Below are 24,600 nucleotides of genomic sequence, written 5' to 3' on the forward strand. Positions count from 1 at the left end.
AACAGACTCAAGGGACAGTTTGTAGACTAAAAATTGTCTGTCAACTGCAATTGTGTTTCATTAGTCACAATGCATGATACCTTCTCTGACATCAGGCAAATGAACAAAATAAGCAGTCAATAACAAATAATACGATTTTCAAATAAAAATCTCGCTTTTTTGTTTTAAAAATTATTTTCAATTCTCAAGCTTCTGAGTCGCAAACATTTTCATGAATTTCAGGCTGCCTGAAAAAGGCACACTGTGAATGCATAAATCACTGTCTAATAAAAGCCAGCAATTTTATTCACTGAAGCACTTGCTCCTCTGAAATTGTTGACCTTTTGCAAGAGGCAGTGATTGACAAAAAATGTTTCTTACTTTCATCTGCTTGTCTCCATTAGCAAAATTATTTATAATTGCAAGTGAATGTTGAAAACGAGATCCGCCAATCCCCGCATCCGCTATCAGCTGGCTCACTGCTTTGATGAGCTGCACAGGGGGGAGCAAACACAGGCTGCAATTAGTAAAGAAAATCAAAGTTTCTGAATAGGTTTTAATCCCTATTTTAGTATGACTTGAGGTACCAGGCTAGCAGAGATGCACTTTCATACCTGTCTTAAGAAGATAACATATACAAACGCAAGGACTGAGAGTAACCTTTCCAACGTTTGTAATTGCTTGCATTTTGTGGTGTAAGCGCATTGTTACTGGACTTCACATTTCTGTTACTATACTGTCAGATTCTGTTTAGTTCCTTCATCAGCTATGTTCTCACTGCTGTAAGCAATGCACCCGAATCAAGAATAGCCGTTTATCTGGCTATTTATTGGCTATGCGGCTACATTCACAGCTGTTGTCTCTCCCTGGAACAGAGCCGAGCAGCCCAAGAACAGCAGAGAATCCAGCCCTATGTCTTCAGACTTGGCAGGAAAATCAAGCTGCCACAGAGAAGCGCCTGTCTGAGGACTCCAAAAGAATTGCTTTGCTACCATGCATAAAAATAATAATGATAAAAACCAACGCGCATCAGGTAAATACTGATGATCTTCACACTTCACTTACCTGCAGATGGGATCTGACTATTGATTTCTGCTTGTTGAATTCAAAGTTCTTTCTCATGAAAAAATAAAGAAGAGCAGATGCCTCTGTCTGAGTTGAACGGGATCTATGGTTACAACACTTCAGGATTTCATAGCAGAGTGAACCGCAGAGATCTGCTTGTCCTTGGAAGAATGCCGATGGGAACTATTGAAAAAAACGTGTGAATATGTTTAGCACTACTCTCAGGCCTTGGTACAGTTATTTGGAGTCAATACTTGTTTCTGTTAAGCTTTCAGTAAAAACAACGCTCTCTCCCATATTCATTCACACCAGGGTTTAGTGAAAAAAATCAGCCACCGGCTAAACATAATCCCATGTGCAAATTAAGATTAAGTAAAGACCACACACAGGTTTTCATACAAACACCGTATGCAATGCGACAATCAAACTGGCCTCCGGGAAGTCCGGACAGCAGCTGGCACACGGCAAGCATAAAAGCAGAGCAGCCCATCTGCAAGGAATGCAGAACAGCTAACGGGGAAAAGCATGTGTGGGGCTCTGCACTACTATGAAAGCTGTTCAGGAGAAAGGAGATACTTTGAGTAGCAAAGCCAGTGAACTTCCAGCAGTCAAGGGTTTGAACAGCAGGAGACAACAGAGAGCGAAGGATGGCTCTCCAGACCATACCTACTATTTATCAGCAGGGTGAATATAACAGAAGACAGATTGAGGAGAGGTGGAAGACGTACATATTGGCTACAGATCTCAAGTACCGCCCGAGAGGTTCTGCTGCAGGAACCACGACCGATCCCTGTTCCCACAGAACTACGAAGAGAGGATTCAATCCCGAGAGCTACAGGATGAATGAAAAGGGCGATCCTGGATATTTATTCATCCTCCCCACTGCACAGAGTTCTTCTGTTCCTGACTGTCTGGTATGTAATTTAAAGCTGTCTGTGGATGGTTTACTTGATATTTCCCCCATGTCCTCAAGCTACGTTACTGGGAGAAGCACGATTTCCTCCTTTCCCCCGAGATAACAACCAGAAGGAGGCCACATGGTTTAAACTGATCTACACTGTTGTGTTTCATAGAAACATCTGGGAGATCAGGCCAGCCTCGCTTATTCTCGCTTCCCCATAGCAATTGTGTGCTACATTTTGGTTAGTTTTAAGAGGATCTCATCTAAGTCTATGACTTGGAAATTGTGCAGCCTTTGCAGTTGGCGCAAAGTGTCTAACTGCCCATGACCATTTACGTATGTGCAATGCAAGCAAATAAACAGTTGGACACGTAAGCACGTTTCTATGTTGCAAACAAGGTATTTGTAAAGCTGTATTAGTTTGGATGAACTTTTGGTGAAGTGTACGGAATACTCTCCTGCTAGCTCCTCGGAGGACAGCTGTAATCATTCACCGCTGGATTCTGCAACCCAGGTATCCGCCGTGAAGACCATGGACCTCTAGGGTTTTAAGCTTTCTTCCACGGGTGGTAAAAGCATGAAAGCCAACGACATAGCCAGATACCACAGACCTGGACATTACTTATCTAGTTACTTTAGAAGTTTCACTCTCTTAGTAAATTTTTAATTTTCCAAAACAGGACTGATTTTTCAGATATTGTGAACTTCTCACTTTTAATCAGCAATAAATCAGATCATCTTTGTCAGGAACGAGCGTTAACACGGTGAAGTTCAGAACTCTTTCAAAGTACCCAACTGTCCTCAAGCTGCACTTGCTGTAACATCTTAATAGGCCAGACTAACAGAATAAAACCATAGTTACCTTGCCTACGAACAGCCGTAGGGCAGCAAAGACGTGCTTGAGAGCCACTGCTGACTGGTTGATTTGCAAAAAGAGCATGTGTGTGTCAAAGACTTTCTTCATCAACGCATTCTGGCAATCAGATTGCTGGAGCTGCCTCTGAAAAGTTCACAGACAAGACAGGACATTCTGGTTATTAAAGTGAATAAACAGAAGAAGGATCTGCTGGACTTTACATCGGAGTGTTCCTAGGGAGATTTTTTTTTTCAATGTAAAATCTCTGCGGATGAGGCATTCCCAGCTTGCTGCAGACTCTTTTTACTTGCAGTTTTTCAAGGACAGCTCTTTCCTATGCCTGTACTCCTACTTGTGGATGGCATACGCTAGATTTAAGGGCTAGGGTGGCAGAAAGGAGACACTAACTCTAAAAGGAGCTGCCTGCTGTATTGTAGCTGTGAGACCTTCAGCAAGCCATCTGGGCCAATATTCGTAGAGCAATTTTTAAAGAGGCAGAGGATCCACCTGCTGACTTGAAGAGATATAGGTGATAAGCAGTTCGGAAATCTTTTGTCTAAAGTCTCTGAAATCTAGTGGGATAAGCATGATTCAGGTAAGGTGATGTATTAGTAGATGCACTACACTTTCAGGCAGAGCAGGGCTGTGCATAGCCCTGGATACACAGGATGCTCTTCCACAGCCTTCTGTTCAGTTTGGGTACTACGAGTCAATTCCTTCTTAAAATCGAGGGCTGGCATATCTTATTTCCCCATCCAATTCCCAACGTCTCAGGCATTTCAAGTCTTCTGTGTGCCTGCTCCCCCAGGCCCTCCTCTCACCACATATCCCGCATGGCACCAGTTCAAGCAGAAAACGAAACGGCAAAACGTACCTGGTGATTCAGAGTGTAGAGACACAACAGGTCAAGGATTGTGAGGGAAACTTCTGTAGCGATGTTTGCCTCTGTGTCTACATACTGTACAATGTCCGTTTCATTGGAGCTGCCTGCAACATATAAAAAGCAAGATGACAAACAATCTTCTGAGTGTAATTAAAGATGATGTAATTCTGCAACCTGGTCATTAAGTCTCAGCACAGTAGAGATGGGGGCCTAACCGTACATTTAACCCAAGGGGTATTTTGAAGAAAACTGCTCACAGGAGATGAAAGGAGAGGGAATTTGAGTCAACTTTTACCAGCTGCACCAGTGATGCAAGTATATTCTTTCATGCAAGTATATTCTTTCATTGTCATTCTGTTTGTCCGCAAAGGAAGAGAGAAGCCTCATCAGAAAGTGGGACAGATGACTTCGATCTCATAATTTAAAGAACCTTCTGTCATGAAAGATCACTTTTATTGCTGCGTCTAATAAATGTAATATTTCAGCCAGTGTACGTCTGCTTGTACAGCAAGGTACATAACCATAGATGCAAGAGATGCCGGGAAGCGGGGAATAACTTGTCATTAAGGCTATTTAAATATGTCAGGTTATTGTAATTAATTTTGTTTCTAAATGAACTTGGACCAAATTTAAGCTCAGATTTCTTAGTCTCCTGAAAAAAAAGGCAGAGTCAGCAGTTCTGTTTATATTTAGGCTCTTCTCTTTGGGCTGTCTTCCACTGGCACTCATGAAGACAGATTTAATTGTATAGAGCCTGATCCAAACCCCATAGAATTCTGGTGGGAAGTAAATAATTTTTTGTACTTACTTGCAGTGCTGCTGTCTATCATCTGCAAGAGTTTGGGGTTAGAAAGTGCATTTTTGCCACGGATTATTGGTAACGTTTGAGATCTGTGATGCTTGTGGCCATCGTGACTAGAAGTAGAATGCATCCTGAAATTGAAAGGTACCATTAAAAAACAGAAACAAAGAATAAACTATCATGCCTATACAGAATTTTTCCGTGTCAGAATTTTCTGCAGCACTTCTCAAAGGCTAAGTTAAACAAACTGATGCAAAATTTTTCAGAGAAACAAAGATGAAGAAGAAAGTCAGTGAGGTGGACAAAACAAACAGATGCGCTGTGATTTCTTGAGATCACAGGAGACAAAACACTCATTGAGCACTGGAAAAAAGCATCAGCTTAAATAGCTGGCTGATGTTCAGAAAACTGCCTTTGGGTGAAGAGAAACTGAGATGAGTTCTGTTAACTCGGAATACAAGAAAAATGTATCCTGCTCACGAAAGAACTAATACAGCTTCTATGAGGGGGGAAAAAAAAAGATGACAAACCAACAATGACAGTAAAAATATGCACGTGCGCATGTATGTGTTCTTTTAACCCTCTTTGATGCTGACAAACACATCATTAATTTATAATGAGAAGCTTAGAACTAAAATACCAATACTTATCATAATTTTTGAAAGGATTTTGAATTTGTAACCACTATAGAATTCAGGAGGATTTAACATCTCTCAAAATTCAGGTCACTTAGTAAAATACACTTTTATTTAATTTCTTTAAAAAAAATGTAGCTTCCTAATTTTGCATAATTTGAAAATATTCTAGGACGGAATTACTTCCTGCACCTAGCTAAACCCTCTTTTATGTTGGTTATTTTTACAAAAATAAGTTAGAAAATTAAAATTTCAGATTTAAAGTTAGAAAATTAAAATTTCAGATTTAAAAAACAAAAAAGTTCCTAACACAGGTACGGAATTGATGGCCAGACTTTTGCCAGTCGATGTGATAAAGTCTTCCATTAATGGTCACAGTGGAAGGATTTGGGTGACATCCTGGCAAACTAGTGGATTGGAAACCTGTGGAAATTTGATCTCAAGGGGGGTTTTTTTTTGGGTGGGCGGTAGAAAGTCTGGTTTCATATGAACATTTCAGCAAACTGAAATACGTAAATGCAAGTGCAAGTTAGAGCTGATCACCAGCAATACTGCAACTCTCGACTCATCATCAAAAAAAGCTCTTTATCACAACAGGCCAAACACACACCCATTTGGACAACAAATGCTGATCAGTCAGGGGGTAAAGTGCGAAGGCCCTGGAGTCAGCAGAAACGTGACTTTATTTTCTGGATCGCCACCATGTTGGTTCATCTGCAAACGTGCAATAAAACAACAGTCTCCTAAAGGCTGCTTGCCAGTTCCAGCTGGGAAGCATCAGCGCTTCTTCTTGAAAACCGCACCGTAGAGGAACAAGGAAAGAAGTACGGCAGAGAAAGCATCTTTTCTCCCCTTTGTTCCACTCCAAGATACATACTTATAATGGTGAGCATATTCTAGCTATACGTAAGTGAGAAAAGTCGATGATCCAAGCCCATGAGGAGGGGGGACTTTCTCACCATGCTCTTAGATACAACCACAAGCTGCAGAGTCAAAAGTTTGCTTTCTCTCTAGAGTTTTACAGTATTAACATGAAAAGGATCCCACTTTCCCCTAAAAGGATCCAAAAGATTATTAAAGATGTGCTGCACCTGCAGCTTATTACCGTGCAGGCCATGAAAATGATTAAATCTTGCGATGTTTAGACTAGGAAGATGGAGGAAAAAAAGACTAGGAAAGAAAGATTCTCTAACTGGCAACATGGACGTAACAGTATAGGACTATGCTACGCTAAGCAGCATGGAAGTAAGAAGATGGGTGTCAAGCAAACCTAGTCTTAAGTTTGACTTTGTGTTGCTAGATTACTTTCCCCCTCTGCAAGCCCGGGTTACTGGGGAGAAACGAACCCCTCGATACTGTAAGTGCATCCGTAGATACTTACCCCTAAAGCAGTAAGATTCCATGAAAGCATAAGGTTGCAGACCTATGAATTCCTTCAGGTTGGGGAAACCTGTGGATTATCTTTCAGATAGGGATTTGAGCTGAAAACAGCAGCTACTGTTTCTGCGATACTTAACAACGTTGACAGTAACTAAGATCCTTCTGAACACAGCATTTTAAACAACAGCTTATAAGTCAAGCTGAAGTTAAAGGGACTCAATTCTTTTACAGTTTATGGCTTTGGGGGCTCTGAAATGCGTTACATGTCGTGTCAACCTCTTTTCAGTCAACACTGTGACTGTATGAAGGCTGGAGGATGACAAGAAAGACTGTGGTTTTATAGGAGTTAATAATACAACGTGTCATTACCATTGTGAGAGCAGACCCGATGCCTGGCCAGAGGAGTTCGAACCTTTAAGGGTTCCATTATTCTGGGTGGCCTGAACAAACTTAAAAGCAGCAGCAATTTTCCTGTTAAGAGAAAATAACTGTTAAATCTGTTACGGAACGTGACATTGATTTTGCCACGCCTCTGAAGATTAAACACAGGCCTGACAAAACCTGCCATGGAGCATGAACTGCTTCACCTGGCGACCTTTCGTTTTCCCGCAGTATGACATATAGACAAGTCCACAGTGGTACCGTTAAATTAAAAATGAAACATCAACTGAGGCAAAGCGTGCGTTTCACATTTCACAGCTGGAACACGATCTCATGCTCTTTCAGAGAGTGGGTAGAGACAGAAGATTATTTTTTTTATCGCTGTGGAACATTTATCTACGCCCATTAAAACTATTCTTTCCATTATATGGATGGAAAATACAGTGTTCAAGTTCCTTCGTTTGGCATACGCACAGAAATATGGTTGAGAATGGCCCAGTATTTGGGGTTATAAATGCAACGGTGGTTATCATATCATCACATGCAATTCATCTTTTACACCAGGTATGTACTCAGATGTCCAGAACATCACGATAACATTGTTTGCATAAAAGAAAAAATGAAGCGTACATTGGCTTCAGTATGTCAGACTGATGCTTTCAGGAGAAAACTGATAGATACACCGTTAACCCCATTTAAGCCTAATGTAATGCAGCAATATTTAAATACTGTAACATACAGGCTATAACTAGGGAATTACCTTACAATATTGCGTTTTCCTAGATATCTGAAATTTTGCAGACAAACCCTGAAAGATAAAACAACACATTTTATGTCTATTAATGGCTTCCTAATTACGAAAAAATGCTGAATCTTAGTGCCTCGAAGAGACCTGTGGCATATGCACCTCCTAGTAAGCAAACAGAATAGAACGCAGCAGCTCCCAGCCTAGGGGTGCACAAGACGCGGCACCACTTTCCACACCCTTGTTCCCTTTCTCCATGGTTGAAGATTCCTGCTTGGTGAGGAGGCAAAGACTTGGCTGCAAAAGCATTGCTTCTTCACCACTTGAAGTTAAATAACTCGCATTTCACTTACGAGACGGTGAGGAAATTCTGAAAACAGCTACCCACGTGGATTCTGCAGACATGCATAGATTGAGCAAACCACCTTGGAGATGTGAAAAGCAGGTAATCCTACGTTACATGGCTTTTCTTCTGGTTTGGAAGTTTTGGGGAGCTAAATACTTTTCTTTTCTCAAGGGAGGAACAGAATCTCAACCCCAAATGGGGAAACTACTACGAAAATCTCTTTTAGGAGGAACACCCAAAGCATTATGTCCCCTGTTCATGGAAATGACCAACACATTGGAGGATATGGATTTTATCAGTAATGTCTCATTACGACTTTGGAAGATTATGGCAAAATAATCTAAGATACAAGAGGTATCTCAGCCTATTCCACTAGGTGGACAAACCCAAAGAGAAATTATTTGCAGCAGTCACTTTAGAACATCATCATTTAACAAAAAATCAACCAACCACAAAATGAACTTACTCTAAAATGCTGAAAAAGTCTGTTATTTCTGAGAATGGTGCTCGCAACCAGTAGGAGATCAGCGCGTCTGAAGGGAGATATTAAAATATATTATGTATCTGTTACAGGGAATTGAACTTGACCCAAAGCCTGTAAAATACACTGATAATTATTCTAATTTAACGTTCGTTTGGATTCAGCATTCACAATATTTTACAACAACGTAAATTAGGCAGCGAGTGCACATTTTCTTACCTTCTGAAATGGTTTTCATGATGTGAAGGAAACACATAAGAAGGCTTCGAGTTTCAGCTTGATCCAACTTGTCAAAACGAAGAGTCGATCCAATCAAAGACAAAGGTCTCATGATCTGTTGAATTGACAGCAAAGGGCCTTCTTAAGTATAGTGATAGGTTTCCACCTCTAGTAACCGTTTTCAACATTTGCACATGTACCTTTTCACACGTGTCAGTTCTCTCACTGTTTTTTTCATTGGTACTTGGGTTAGATTCAAGACTTGCTAAGGAAGCTCTGGAGTCAGCATGGTTTGCTGCAGAGATAGCTATTGATGAAAAGGCTGTAAATGAAAGTCATAGCAAACATGCTAAACTAAAACATTTATGGATACAAAAACTAACAAGAAAAATGGAGAACTTAAAATTATGTCACATGCTGGATTGACACCAGTGCTTTGAACTTCCAATAGCAAAGCTATCGATGGCTATTTTTAGTACTGAAAACATGCAACCAGTTGAAGTAAAGTGATTCAGTTCGCCGTTATTCGTGACGTTAAAATGGCCTGTTGCGTTCCGTAAGGCCTGACCTAAAGCCACAAAAATCAGTGGAACGATGCCCGTGCACTTCCCTCAATTTTGAAATGGGCTTTGGAGGAAGTGAACACAGTCAGTCGTGTTTCTACCCTCCCATTAAGCCTGGAAAAACTAAGAATACTTGCCTCCAAGAGACTTCAGGAGTTTTCAGGAGAAACTTTGGAACTATTCTTAAGTCAGGCAGAGACTACAAGAATGAACTCGGGCACAGGGATTTGTGAGAGCCTGAATGCTGGCATCGTTCCAAAGCAGGAGAGTAAGTGAAGCCGGCAGAAGGAGAGCGGCTTCACAAGAAAAATAAAAATCAATCCAAAAGCACCCAAAGGGAAGAGAAACATTGCACACCATGTTTCCCTGAATATCATACAAAATGGGTTAATGATATCCTCCGTGAATACTAAGCAGAAAGCACGATGGATTGAGATACACGGAAATCTACCCGTGTGCGTGTTCAATCTGTCATTTATACCTGCTATAGAGTTCAGAACATCTTTGGAAAAGGACGTGTCCACAGAGTTTGCATGTTTCATTGCTGTCTGGCTCTGAAATCCTCCGGCTGTGCTCAAGTCATCCCTAGATCCCTGTATTTTGAAAGAAACAGAACAAACTCCAGTGAATGGTATCACTCATAACTTTCTCGACGACAGCACACCCGACAGGCTTTTCTTAGACACTGAGCCCGAAAACCTACTCTCAGTTGTTTAGACACGACAGCCTTAAAAGATCAAGGCTTGCCATAATACGCCGAGTAGTTACCTGCAATATGAAACCCTCTCATAATTGAAGTTGCAAAGGACAGATCAAGTCTAACTGTGGTTGCCTCTTAAACACTAGCACAGCACTGGGAAAGGAGCATTAACTGCTGTTAGCAACGACCAGATGAAACGGGCTCGTTTGCTGGAAGGACTGAAAGACACAACAGCCCTGCAGACACCTGTTTCTAGTTCTTAAAGCAGGGCTATGATTATAACACATCTAATCTTTTAACAAATAAACAAACGTGCTCCTCCACATGCGCCGTTTATACAGACATTTTCTGTGGTGGTAAAGCTGTTTTATGATGTTTCCGTACCCCTCCCCTTCTTCAGCTACTTGTATGCGTTCCCTCCGCCTCCTGGTAGAGTTCACGGTCCCCTGTTGTACCAGTGAAGCTGCTTGTAGGTTCACGATGCAACCCTGCAAAGAATCTGTGGGCGATGGGAGTTTTTATTTACAACAACGTCTCCCAGCCACCTGCCCAGGGACCTGCCTGAGGACAGGGTCCTCAGCCCCCAGCCTGCGGCACCAGGGCAGAGGTACCTGACGGACTGGCTGGGGCTGCAAACCTCTAACTTTGAGTTTCCAGCCCTGGAACAGCCAGTGTCCTGGGTCTGTTCCAGACCCACGGTCTGTACCCTGCCGGTACAGACTCCTGGGGCCCTGCAAGTGCTCTGCAAATCGAGACCTTCCGAATTAAACATCGCGGGTGCAAACAAATCAGCGTTTTCAGAACCGCATTTCGTTAGCGAATTTGTGATCAGCATAAACTTGGACCTCTTCCCACCAGATCGACCGGGTCAGACCTCAGTTTGATCGTTTCAGCGTTCTGAAAAATCACATGAATTACCTGATTGGAAGTATTGATATTGAAAAGGAACATATCCTTCATGTAAATCCTTGGCATATTGTCCAAAAGCATTCCATAGAGCGGCATGTACAGGTTTGCAATTTGTGCTTGTTTTGCCTAAAAAATAAAAGATACAGCATAATCCTGAAGAAACTAATTAACGTACATTACTGACTAAGGAAGTTTCATATATGTTTAGCTACTGTATGACTAGCAAATGAAAAAAGAATAAACAAACAGTTTTTTTACCGGCTCTGCGTATCGATCATCAAACGAATGCTTTGCCATTAAGTTTTTAAGCACAGCCAAAGCTAAGTGCCTAATATCCTGGTCTTCTTGCAAGGCAAAACCAACCTCCCGCAGCAGGACTCCAATTAGAAAATGTTTACGGCAAAATTCATTGGTCAATGTGTACTCTGGAATATCTTGGAACAGAACGAACAAGAATGCTTAAATTAAGATATAGGTTACAAATATAGGTTTCATCCCCCCCCCCCCATTTTCCAAATTTTCAATAACTTTTATTGATGTAATCCACTGTTAAACCTTGATTTCCTGATCTGACTGCCCCATTCTGCTCCCTCACTTGCTAGAATGAATTAATCTAGTATTATTATTTCTCCAAATCATGCAGTTTTTACAATTTAATAATAAAAGACAATTTATATACACATTCCCATATGAGAATCTCAAATGTTTTGCACATAGGTAAGACTATTCACTTCTTTGAGGCACAGAGTCCAAATTGTTGTTCCCATATTCTAGCTAGAAGAGTTCTAAAACACAGAGATCCAGACTAGTCCCACTTTTGAAAACAGTAAATAATTTTTGCCTAAATTTGCCACAGTTCAGTGGCAGCAGTAAAAGGAAATCTTAAAGCTCTCGATGCACAATTCTGCTTACTTCTTATGCAGTCATTCTGTTCATACCTGATGTTCGATATTCCTGTGTTGATTCTGAAGGCGTCAAAAGGTCTTCATTTTTCATAAATATAAAAAAAAATAGGCAAAAATCATGCACATTTTTTTACTTATTAAGTGTAAAAAATACATGTGCTTTGTATCTTTTTTTTTGTTGTTGTTGTTAATTTGACTCAAATTGGAATGAAACAGCTTCTACTGCTAAAGAAAGCTGTGAGCGTCAGAACTGAACTGACTTTTTGGTGCTGAAAACCGAAGCAAAAAGGAGACAAGGGCCCATGGTGTGAGAGAAGCTGCACAGCGACATGATTCTGCCTTCCACTGGAAGATACCTTCCACCCTCAGCAACTTAAAGGACCGCAGCCCAAGTGAACTCCCCAGAGTCCACGGAGAACTGTCAGAACTGGGAATTGTGCCCAGGGCTGAAATCCCAGCGCCTTTGAAACCAAGAGGAAAAGCACCCAGTGCTGGGCACCGGCCACAAAGTTAGGTTGGAAATAACGGGTTTCAGTGCACGAGACGGAACGCACGGTGGCTGCTGGCTTTGGGGCACGGGCAGGGTGGATTCACTCCCGTGGTAGAGCATGGGCAAAACCTGTTTATGCTTCTCTGCAAAACATGGGTTACACACGGTATCCCCTGCCTTGAGAAGCGGCTCAGGATGGTAGTACTAACAGATCGTGACATGGGCCTCTCTCGCCTCGCTGCTCCGGGTAAAACACTGCAGTATGTGGTGTCCATGTAAAGTTCAGGCCAAGCAAGTAAATGCACTTGGGAGAAAAGGGCCATTGCATGGGACCTGCCGGCCAGTCCTAGAGATACTCTGGAGGCAAAAGTACCAACGGCCTATTATCCGAGAGATGGATGTTTCCAAACTCCTGCTGCACGTCCAGTTCAGATCTTCCCCGCAAAGGGGGGGCTGTCACACGGACAAGTCATACTCCCAGCAGCAGCAGGAAAGCCCGTTCCCAAATAGTAGAGTTTCACAACGCCCTTATCACTGCCTCAGCTTCTTCCCCTCCCCGCTGTACCTGTTCAGCCCCTTCCCTAGCTCACCGCCTCCCAAGGCTACTGCAGCTTTAGTAATTAGTCCTCACAAATAGTCCGGTTCATTCACCTCAAAACTTCCAGCGAAGGAGTCGCCCCCCCACCGCCTAACTGGGCTGTCAGGGGTTGCATTTACTTACAGGCATACCGAAATGATGTTATTTTTATCACACTGCTTAAGTACCACACCTGAAAAGCCATGTGGGGCTTCTGTGCCTGATGTGCAGACGTGATATTTCAGAGAGTTAATTGTTATCTGCTCTTTCAACCTCCCGATAATTCGCCGTTGTTACAGAACCCCTTTCGGGGTGGTGCCTTACCAGGAATGTTTGAAGAGCGTATGGGCAGGCACAGAGGGATAAAGTGCTCGTGGTGACAGACTTCTTGGAGAAAGTCAAATTTGAACTGATGTAAAATCTGAGAAATCACAACAGGCAACGGCTCAGTTCACGTTAAAAGAGGGACAACGGTAAGACAGAGCTGCACTACTGTTTATCTCTACCTCAGAATTCATACTCACACCCGACAACGAAACCTTACGGCTTGCTATGCCAAGCTGCATGAATAATAAACATTTGGTTTTCGTCTCTGTTATCAAACGAAGTTTTCACAGTCAAACAAGATTTTGGATTCCTCAACTATGATTTTTCATTGAAGATGTACTGATAAACATAAGCTTGACCCAAGCTAAATATTTAAGGTATATTTGAAGCCACACTGGGTCTTTTGATGGTATATACTATAGCATATAATCATAGTGAAGTATATCTTCTCCATTTATGTATATCACATAAATTTGGGACCATCATAATTATTATGCCTTTCTTCTATTTTTTTTTTTTTCCGTCTCCCTTTCTTTTTTTCTTCTTCTTCTTTTTTTGGTCAACGAAATACAAAGTTTCAGCCACACAGGCCAGATCCAAAACTTATAACTTATTGAGAAAACTTCCTCTATTGATGCCAGTGAGTTCCAGCTCCGAGCTCCGAGGGCGTTATATAATTTTGGTATTTTTTCCTTAATATCTCCCTCCCAAGAAGCCATCCACGATCTTTTGTGGAGCCTTGCAACTACCTCAAGAATTTATCATTCCCACTATAATGATGTGCCACTGAGACAGAAAGATAATACGTGACATCCAGCAGTAAATTTTTATTTCCACCTTCTCAGCTCACTGTTCTCAGTGGCAGAAAGCAGTCGTTCAGGACTACCAATACGACACTGCATCGATCTAGGACAAACATTTGCCCTAGCATTAGAAAGTACTCGTAAAGGTCTTTTATTTGCCCTGTGTTTAAGTCTGTCAGTCGCTAAAATTAAATTGTAGCATTTCTGCTGGCACCGTCAGGCTAGGATACCTGGAACGTGCACTTTTCAGAGTCTACCGAGTAGTGGATGGTGGGGAATTTTTCCTTGAAATGTTTTATTGCACTGTAGTACCTCATCAGGAATACAGCTGGACATGCAATTCAGGGTCTAGTGGCAAATAAAGAAATGAAGCACCTGAAACGTGTTTCGCAAGAGGAACTGTGACATTTTGAAGGAACACAAGAATGAACTGAATTCTAATGAGGTATTTCAACTTTTGAATAAATATTTCTCAAAACAATGTTTAAATGTCAAAATACGGAATACTGTGAGGGATATTTCTGTGGAACAGAAATTATGGTGCTTCATTCACAGTTACAATAAATTCAAACCGCAATGTTATAGACGGATACACCCACAGACTATTTATTCAAGCAGCAATATACGCTGTTAAATTTGCTGAAGAGAGCGGTCAGATTGCAGTATCATCTTTTCGATACATAAACAATCCAGTTAAAGAAGCAAAAGACACACAGAAAGAAATCCTGCGGCACATTTGAACGACTGACTCTCGCTCAGGCGTCCGACTGAAAATGAAAACGATACAAGGCCTCCCTCTCCTTGGGGTCAGAAATCTCTGATTTTATTTTGCGGCTATTGTTTTCAAGCGCCGCAAAGCCTGTTCCAGCGGTACATCTGTCTCAGCTCCGCAGTGATTCCGCCTGCACGCATCCTGGCACATGGCTCCGGAGGGATGCTGGGCGGCTGGCAACGCGAACGCACTTACTGCCAAGGAGGTGCTAAGTTCTGCTCTGCACACTGACTAACCTCAGGCTTTTCCACTGGCCATTAATTGGCTTTTTTAATTAAACATCTGTTTCTGTGGTAGAGTGTATTTAGGGAAGTTTGAAATGTGGAAACTATTTTCAGATTGCATAATATTATTTACAGAATTATAGACTTCAGGCTATGACATTAATACCGAGAGACTCCGTTCTACATCTGTTTCAGAGATTAGGGGAAAGACCCGAGTGCAGCGTGAAGTTGGGTTTAGTAAAAAGCAAAACAGAGCTGGGGTAATCTCACTCACTACCTACAGACGCCCAGATCACCACTAAAGAATTATAAAAAGTTAATGGACAAAAGTTTTGTAAGCTTTTTTGGGAAAGATGAGTCATTCAAAGCGTGTATCTTGAATACATGCTGTTACCTATCATCTTACATGCACCGGTACGATAGCTCAGAAACCCAGGCATGGAAGAGAAAAAGCCTGCGGCTCATCCTGGTGGATGAAGAGTAAAGGAGTTAAGCTGAATAATTTGGGGACCTCTTGCAGTTTGAAATTGATTGGTCAAACTAGATCACTGACTATTATAGGTATTACAGAAGAAATTCAGGCTGCAGGGAATTTTCCTCACAGCAAGCACAAACGAATTTGGAGCAGACTGGCTTTCTTGCATCATCAATGAGGCAAGAGCATACCGTTCATTCAAAGTAACTGAGATATTACATTCTCACTGGAGTTTACACAATGGTAACTTGTTCATATGCTCTTACTTTAATCTCCCCAAAGAAAATTACTGCCAATTGCTGCCGATATTTATAGACCAAACCACAAGCGTACTCTCCAAAGAATCAAAAGCTTGAATCCAAAGAATTTCTGACTGGTCAGCCTTTTGCATGCTTTGGTCCGAGCAGTCTTCGCAGAGCGTGCTCTCGCAGGGCTTGGTGAGTGGTTGTTTGGACATGGCTATTTACTCCCAGAAAAGGGGCTACACGGCTCAAACCCAAGAGGTTTTAACACACATTTAGAGTAAATGTTTTCACTGACTTGAGTTCTGAGCATGGTGAAGCCATGGAATAGATCATAAATAGTTTCAATATAAAAATATTCTGCCAGTGAGTCACTTCGGAAAAAACAAAAACAAACAAGCAAAAAAATCAAAACTATACCTTGCTATCTCCTGTTCCAAACATACTTATATAATTGTTGACCATCTTGAACACAAATCCACGATCCATAAATGTAAAACAGCGCTAAGAAAGGGGGAAAAAAAAGAATTGTTATTTTATAGCCAAAGAAGCAGTACGTGGCCTCACTTACCTGGCTGTTTGCCTTGCGTCACCTCTAAACTTGAATCATTTGCGCAGGTGAAGTTAGTATTACAGCAGGGCAAGGAAAACCAGGGAACCGGTGAATCTGGCTCGATTTTTAAATTTATTTTCCATAATAATAAATTGATCAAACTTCTCATTTTCACTGTGTCTAGAGTCTAAATTTTTGGTCAACGAAATACAAAGTTTCAGCCACACAGGCCAGATCCAAAACTTATTGATAGCGGTGAAAACTTCCTCTATTGATGCCAGTGAGTTCCAGCTCCGAGGGATTTGGGAGTTATATAATTTTGGTATTTTTTCCTTAATATCTCCCTCCCAAGAAGCCATCCACGATCTTTTGTGGAGCCTTGCAACTACCTCAAGAATTTATCATTCCCACTATAATGATGTGCCACTGAGACAGAAAGATAATACATGACATCCAGTAGTAAATTTTTATTTCCATCTTCTCAGCTTACTGTTCTCAGTGGCAGAAAGCAGTCGTTCAGGACTACCAATACGGCACTGCATCGATCTAGGACAAACATTTGCCCTAGCATTAGAAAGTACTCGTAAAGGTCTTTTATTTGCCCTGTGTTTAAGTCTGTCAGTCGCTAAAATTAAATTGTAGCATTTCTGCTGGCACCGTCAGGCTAGGATACCTGGAACGTGCACTTTTCAGAGTCTACCGAGTAGTGGATGGTGGGGAATTTTTCCTTGAAATGTTTTATTGCACTGTAGTACCTCATCAGGAATACAGCTGGACATGCAATTCAGGGTCTAGTGGCAAATAAAGAAATGAAGCACCTGAAACGTGTTTCGCAAGAGGAACTGTGACATTTTGAAGGAACACAAGAATGAACTGAATTCTAATGAGGTATTTCAACTTTTGAATAAATATTTCTCAAAACAATGTTTAAATGTCAAAATACGGAATACTGTGAGGGATATTTCTGTGGAACAGAAATTATGGTGCTTCATTCACAGTTACAATAAATTCAAACCGCAATGTTATAGACGGATACACCCACAGACTATTTATTCAAGCAGCAATATACGCTGTTAAATTTGCTGAAGAGAGCGGTCAGATTGCAGTATCATCTTTTCGATACATAAACAATCCAGTTAAAGAAGCAAAAGACACACAGAAAGAAATCCTGCGGCACGTTTGAACGACTGACTCTCGCTCAGGCGTCCGACTGAAAATGAAAACGATACAAGGTCTCCCTCTCCTTGGGGTCAGAAATCTCTGATTTTGTTTTGCGGCTATTGTTTTCAAGCGCCGCAAAGCCTGTTCCAGCGGTACATCTGTCTCAGCTCCGCAGTGATTCCGCCTGCACGCATCCTGGCACATGGCTCCGGAGGGATGCTGGGCGGCTGGCAACGCGAACGCACTTACTGCCAAGGAGGTGCTAAGTTCTGCTCTGCACACTGACTAACCTCAGGCTTTTCCACTGGCCATTAATTGGCTTTTTTAATTAAACATCTGTTTCTGTGGTAGAGTGTATTTAGGGAAGTTTGAAATGTGGAAACTATTTTCAGATTGCATAATATTATTTACAGAATTACAGACTTCAGGCTATGACATTAATACCGAGAGACTCCGTTCTACATCTGTTTCAGAGATTAGGGGAAAGACCCGAGTGCAGCGTGAAGTTGGGTTTAGTAAAAAGCAAAACAGAGCTGGGGTAATCTCTCTCACTACCTACAGACGCCCAGATCACCACTAAAGAATTATAAAAAGTTAATGGACAAAAGTTTTGTAAGCTTTTTTGGGAAAGATGAGTCATTCAAAGCGTGTATCTTGAATACATGCTGTTACCTATCATCTTACATGCACCGGTACGATAGCTCAGAAACCCAGGCATGGAAGAGAAAAAGCCTGCGGCTCATCCTGGTGGATGAAGAGTAAAGGAGTTAAGCTGAATAATTTGGGGACCTCTTGCAGTTTGAAATTGATTGGTCAAACTAGATCACTGACTATTATAGGTATTACAGAAGAAATTCAGGCTGCAGGGAATTTTCCTCACAGCAAGCACAAACGAATTTGGAGCAGACTGGCTTTCTTGCATCATCAATGAGGCAAGAGCATACCGTTCATTCAAAGTAACTGAGATATTACATTCTCACTGGAGTTTACACAATGGTAACTTGTTCATATGCTCTTACTTTAATCTCCCCAAAGAAAATTACTGCCAATTGCTGCCGATATTTATAGACCAAACCACAAGCGTACTCTCCAAAGAATCAAAAGCTTGAATCCAAAGAATTTCTGACTGGTCAGCCTTTTGCATGCTTTGGTCCGAGCAGTCTTCGCAGAGCGTGCTCTCGCAGGGCTTGGTGAGTGGTTGTTTGGACATGGCTATTTACTCCCAGAAAAGGGGCTACACGGCTCAAACCCAAGAGGTTTTAACACACATTTAGAGTAAATGTTTTCACTGACTTGAGTTCTGAGCATGGTGGAGGTTTTAACACATTTAGAGTAAATGTTTTCACTGACTTGAGTTCTGAGCATGGTGAAGCCATGGAATAGATCATAAATAGTTTCAATATAAAAATATTCTGCCAGTGAGTCACTTCGGAAAAAACAAAAACAAACAAGCAAAAAAATCAAAACTATACCTTGCTATCTCCTGTTCCAAACATACTTATATAATTGTTGACCATCTTGAACACAAATCCACGATCCATAAATGTAAAACAGCGCTAAGAAAGGGGGAAAAAAAAGAATTGTTATTTTATAGCCAAAGAAGCAGTACGTGGCCTCACTTACCTGGCTGTTTGCCTTGTGTCACCTCTAAACTTGAATCATTTGCGCAGGTGAAGTTAGTCTTACAGCAGGGCAAGGAAAACCAGGGAACTGGTGAATCTGGCTCGATTTTTAAATTTATTTTCCATAATAATAAATTGATCAAACTTCTCATTTTCACTGTGTCTAGAGTCTAAAATAACTACCACAGCGTACAGAGCACTAGGAGAAAGCTTATCTAAAGAGAGTCATTCATGTACTGCAACACTCAATCGCTAGAGGCGGTACCTGACGGGAGCTGACCTGACTATCTCCTTCCGTGACAGAGCAGTGACTCTTGAGGAGTCAGTCCAGCCACAATACTCGCCGTCTATGAGCTACGTTATCTCTCTGGGAGCAAATACGCCACTACGTTACTTTACGATGAGAACGCTGCTCTTGCTGACTGATGGGGCTAAAGAGCCAGAAGGTGTAAAGGTTTTTGAGGGCCTTGGTGCTACAGTTACTGACATTTTTTCCTTGCGGAGTCAGCTTACCAGATAGGGAATGCAATCTTGAATTCCCCCCTTCTCTGGTGTTCCTGAACTCTGCAAAACTAGTGAAGCCCCGAGCCTTCTGCCACACAGCATTATAACAGGGCTGCTGCAACCCCAGCCTGGAGAAAGCCATATATCACCTCTAACCTATGTAATTCTTTCTGGCAGACTAGATTTGAAAAGCAATTGAAAACACAGCCATATGCCACATCATATAACGCAACATTACTGTCTTCCCACTTTAGCTGAGTGACGCACAAAAATAGCGCGCAAATCTGCAACACCTCCACAGGCGCAACGCCACACAACTACTGACTAAGCCCCTCCGTCTACGCTCCTGCCTCAGACCAGCGTCATCTTCCAAATGATGTGACACTACGGATAGATACAGCTTAACGTCAGTATGCCAACAGCAGCTAGGGCTTCCATATGGTATCAGCGACAGAGGCCAACACAGTGGACAGCAAGTTCATCATTTATTTCACCTATGTACGAAAGGAGAAAAATCCACCTTCGGTTTGTGGTTGTTCTCCTTATAACCTCACAGGAACATTTTATTGCTAGAATACTGCTCCCTCCTAATGCCATGCTTCAGTTTGTCGTAAAAGATTTGAGCCTGGGTTTCACGGTGTACTATATACAACATTTTGGGCATCATTAATGTAGATCATTCCATTAATGGCAAGGGGGTGTGTGTGCGTGTCCAGTTTAAATCTAGATGAAGTATCTGGCCACACAACTTCTTGAATGGCAATTTTCCCATGCTCCACAGCTAATTCAACGCTGGGAAAATAAAAATGATTGAGAAATAGTAGGACAAAACCATAAAATGCAACCCCTTTTAGTGACTCTTCCAAAGCACGCGTGTATTTTCTTATATTTGGTAAATGAAAGGGCATTACAGAGTTAAAAAGGTAGGTTACAGTATTTCACATAATACTTGCAATTTGCTTATTTTGGTTTGTAAAAGCTGTCCACTCTGTTGTGATTAGGAAATATTAATCCATCCACAGTCATTCAGAGCTATAGTATTTAAAGAAAAAATACCAGCTCAACTGTAACTACAGTTTCGTTCCTTACCAAACTTTTTACCCATTTGAATATAATGTAAGAATCTGCAAAAATTGAAAACTTGGACTCTTTTAGAGAATAGATATAAATGAATCAGAATTGCTTTAAAGCAGACTTAGACAAAGCTTTTGGATTCTCAAAGACCCAAGGGCATAGAAAAACTGAACTATAGGTCAATACTGAACTTGGAAATTGAGCCATCATTCACTCAGAATTGTTTTTATTCCCTTTGACTAGACTAGAATAGTCTCAAGTTTGCATTAAGTACGGGGAAATAAGTGCCTATGCTGTAATGACAGAACATCTCACCTTGAGAAATTTGGCAGCACTATAGTTTGCATTCCTGGTTTCTTCAAGAGCGTCTTTGTACTTCCAAACAACATGGTCTGCTAAGACCATCACAAGTGTATCCAGCTCGGTTTGAAACGATTCTGGAAACCTTTGAGTTCGAGAAACCTAAGCAGGGAACAGATCATCACTTGAGAGTGCACGATGTTGCACATTAACCTGAAAATACATTCAGGCCAAGAATAAAGACAATAAAACACAGGTCATTCAACATAGAAGAAAAATATTCCTAGAGTTCCACGGATCTATTCTGGGTATAAACCCCAAAAGGAAGAATCTGGTCCATAGGAAAGCGGGAAATCTTATCCTCAGATTCCAGCACAAGTATACTAAGAGCATCTTTGATAATCAGGCAGAGAAGAGGTCAAAGCACTGATCTCCAGCTATGTAAGGTTTGCTCAAAGCAAAGTAGAGTTTCTAGATCATTTATTTGCTGCCTGGCATAATCACCTGTTGGGTATCCAGCGGAAATTAGAGAATTCTCGTTCCATTCTAACCCACCCATTACAAAGCTGATGCAACTGTATTTTTGGCCCACCAGTTCTGTACAGGCAAGAATAGGTTTGAGCCTAGCAGGTAATACAATGTTGTTGTATAACAGCGTTTCTTTTTTTGACCAGTCAAGAAGAAAAATCCAAGTATGTTACTTCCCAGGATTCCGCATTTTATATTTTCCCTAGGGGACTGATTGCCTACTTAATTGAGATCACGTATACACTTACCTTTGTTTTGTTTGTATCAACCAAGTGCTGTGCCATTGATTTTAAGATAACTGCAAAGAAGAACCAGGAATGCTGTTCAAAAGAAGGAAAAAAGAGGTTAGGAAAAATGATTATCTGATAAACACTTTACGACGCATTACCATTCCTTACAGATGGATAGCATTTCTCGGTAACGTGCAATGATAAACTCTATGTGACAAATAAATTAAAGACCCTAAGTGCTGTGTATTATTTGAGTAACATTGGATCACGTCCTTAAGAGAGCTGAAGCCATCTCAGGCACTGCGGCTCTGTGCAACAAGGAGCCTGCAAACACCACTCCGACAATCCTTCCGCTCCTGCTCAGCGCTGTCTTCACTGTTTGTTTGCAGGTAACTGGCAGAAATGCATGATGCAGAGAACCTCAGAGAACAGAAGCTGAGAATAAACTGCTTTATTAGTTCCAGCAGATTGGTAATTTGGCCCAGAATAAGATGGTACTTCTTTAAAACATAAACAGAGTGGTTCTTCAAATACCATTTGTAATAGTGAACAGATACTAATCTGTATCCTCACGTATCTCAGGAGTCACGTGAAACAAATGCACTCAAAAAGCTTACAAATTGCAAAAAAAAACCCCCAAAACCCAATAAACCCAACCACAAGTACTCTTGCACGGTGCAGGTTTCCTGCAGGCCAGCTTTTCTGCTTTTTTCAGCCTACTTTTGCTATTCCAGTGGCTCAGCACAGTAAACAGGAACTGGTTCACCCTAAACAGTTGAACACGTTTTTGCCACTGGGAACTCCTGAGCTGGACCGGCTAGCTCTTATACCATAACCGACAGGCTCAGCGATGGGGCTTGCACACGTATGAATTTCTTAGGCCTGGTCTGATATAAGAAACCTCAGGAATCCTCGATCGTTCTCAATTTTGGTCACTGCCAGCCAAAGGCAGCAGCTGAAATCAGATATAAAAGTCCTACTTACAGACGAATATTCTCCCTGCATCTTCCAAAATAAAAATTAAAACCAAGTATCCTAAAAGTAAATGCTCACATCATGTTGTGTAAGAATTAGGTTTCCGACTCAGACTGAGCTGTAACAGAAAGGAGGATTTTTATTATGCAAATCACGGCATTCTGAGAAACACGTTATGCCGAGAAACTGTAGCAAGTCTGGTTAAGTCTGTTCTGTTCGAATCACTGCAGGGTATGATTTGTGCAAAGCTCATACAGGGAAAGAGGAGAGGAGAAAGAGATGCGACAAGTGAGTTTCAGGCAGAAAACCAGTAGTAAAACTCCAAACGTGCTAATTCAAGCTATCATTCACCTTTAAAACCTGTTTCACTGTTACTTGGTCATTTAACTTCAGAAGACCAGTCATATTCTTGGCCAGCTCCTCATGAACAGTCCTTTCTTCAAATGATTTGGTCCTGAACACATACTGAAGAAGAAAGGAAAAAATAAAAATTATCAAAATGCACACTGAAACAAATCTAAAAAACCTCAATAGGAGAAGACAAATTATTTATAAACCACTAACAGCTGACAATCTTTGCTGCCAAAATATCCTGACTGAACAATACACTCACACAGAATGAGTAAGCAGTAACGGCACAGCACTGCTCCCCTACAAAAATCCCAGTTTTAAACACAGCTTCCTGTTGATCGCAGCTTAACGGGAACCAAGAGGAACGTCTGCTTAAAATCAGTGCTACGATTTATTTTTTTCAATAGGGCAGAGGAAGCTGACACCTCTAAACTGCCTTTCGAGCCATTGCACCAGGGGAAAAAAAGACTGAGCGAGCAGAGGAAGCACGGAGGGTTTTTCACCCACCTAGTCAGGGCCGCCTTTCACCTGGCTCCTTTCTTCCAGCGGCAACAGCTAGTCAGAGCTGGTAACAACTCTTCGTCCTGAGAGGTGTAGAGCACCCACTGGAGCTGACAGAAGGGGAAAACTATACCCCTTTTAGAAATCAAGCCCTCAAGAGAGGAATTCATCTACCAAGTTGCTCAGAACTCATAAATCCAGTATGAGTTTCATTCAACGTTTTAAGCTAATAATTTGGTACTGGGACCCATGACTCCTTCCCTAAAGCAAGAGCTCTGCCAGTGCATCAGTTGGGATGAAATACCTTTTCAATTCAACCAGGTAGGTAAAGGAAAGGAATATCACTTGAAAATATCATATTAATATTCAGCCTTGTTTCCAGAGCAGATGCCGTACCTTCTCCCCATGCAGTTTGACACTTCTGAGTCCCGTTACTTAAGTCAGTGTAATTTTGCGTTATTATTGCATCTGAGTGACTCACACTTCTCAACTTACTTATTCCCCAAACAGCATTTCTAAAATAGGCATTCATTTCCTTACAGATGGAGAAAAGAGATTAACAGTTATTGGCTTTTGACTGCTGCTGGAAATCGGAAAACAGGTTAAATAGACTTTTGGTGTGGCCTCATAATCACCTGTTATTTCAGAGATATTTAGCCGCAATAGGTGTCTACTGCAATTTTGAAAAGTTATTGAGTAGAAGAGGTGTTAATACCCATTTAATTAACTACATTTAAATGTTACATAGGTTATTTATTTTGGAGCCTGAACAGTTCTGCCGGACCTCAGCGGAATTCCTCTGTGCTTAAATCAGAGTACTTGAGACTAAAATGTGACTACTAAGATGCTGAGATGCATCACCTATAAACACATACTTTCGTGAAGTACGAAAGTAAATCCATACCATGGAAATATCAACCAACAGTTGTCAACACTGAAATTAAAACAGTTTTCCCATTTAGTAACCTAACTCCTACCATATTTTCATTATTCTACCCATGAACATGCTAAAGTTTCAGAGTTCATCAGGAATGTATTTGCTTTCACTTTATTCCTAAAGTTAATTCAAAAAAACCCAAGCCCCCCCCGCCCAACTTACATCGCATGTATTACTCAAAATCCACAAATGAGATGTACGTTA

General features: G+C 41.3%; 1 protein-coding gene across 2 annotated transcripts in view; it reads right to left on the reverse strand.

Moving 5' to 3' along the window:
• Nucleotides 1-24,600, reverse strand: part of DOCK10 (dedicator of cytokinesis 10) — a 144,718-nt gene that overhangs the window by 21,601 nt on the left and 98,517 nt on the right. For both annotated transcript variants that reach the window (XM_009286673.1, XM_009286674.1), the window contains exons 26-44: nucleotides 22,959-23,072; nucleotides 21,651-21,722; nucleotides 20,890-21,036; nucleotides 18,847-18,930; nucleotides 13,142-13,238; nucleotides 11,784-11,828; nucleotides 11,104-11,279; nucleotides 10,855-10,971; nucleotides 9,718-9,829; nucleotides 8,874-8,995; nucleotides 8,674-8,788; nucleotides 8,440-8,506; nucleotides 7,643-7,690; nucleotides 6,871-6,972; nucleotides 4,489-4,617; nucleotides 3,676-3,784; nucleotides 2,808-2,945; nucleotides 1,045-1,227; nucleotides 361-471 (exon numbers count right to left, since the gene is read on the reverse strand). In XM_009286673.1, coding sequence (XP_009284948.1) covers nucleotides 361-471; nucleotides 1,045-1,227; nucleotides 2,808-2,945; nucleotides 3,676-3,784; nucleotides 4,489-4,617; nucleotides 6,871-6,972; nucleotides 7,643-7,690; nucleotides 8,440-8,506; nucleotides 8,674-8,788; nucleotides 8,874-8,995; nucleotides 9,718-9,829; nucleotides 10,855-10,971; nucleotides 11,104-11,279; nucleotides 11,784-11,828; nucleotides 13,142-13,238; nucleotides 18,847-18,930; nucleotides 20,890-21,036; nucleotides 21,651-21,722; nucleotides 22,959-23,072 — 2,088 coding nt within the window. The remainder of the gene's footprint in view (nucleotides 1-360; nucleotides 472-1,044; nucleotides 1,228-2,807; nucleotides 2,946-3,675; nucleotides 3,785-4,488; nucleotides 4,618-6,870; nucleotides 6,973-7,642; nucleotides 7,691-8,439; nucleotides 8,507-8,673; nucleotides 8,789-8,873; nucleotides 8,996-9,717; nucleotides 9,830-10,854; nucleotides 10,972-11,103; nucleotides 11,280-11,783; nucleotides 11,829-13,141; nucleotides 13,239-18,846; nucleotides 18,931-20,889; nucleotides 21,037-21,650; nucleotides 21,723-22,958; nucleotides 23,073-24,600) is intronic.

The sequence above is a fragment of the Aptenodytes forsteri genome, unplaced genomic scaffold (genome assembly GCF_000699145.1).
Source record: "Aptenodytes forsteri isolate BGI_AS27 unplaced genomic scaffold, ASM69914v1 Scaffold184, whole genome shotgun sequence".
NCBI classification, from domain to species: Eukaryota; Metazoa; Chordata; class Aves; order Sphenisciformes; family Spheniscidae; genus Aptenodytes; species Aptenodytes forsteri.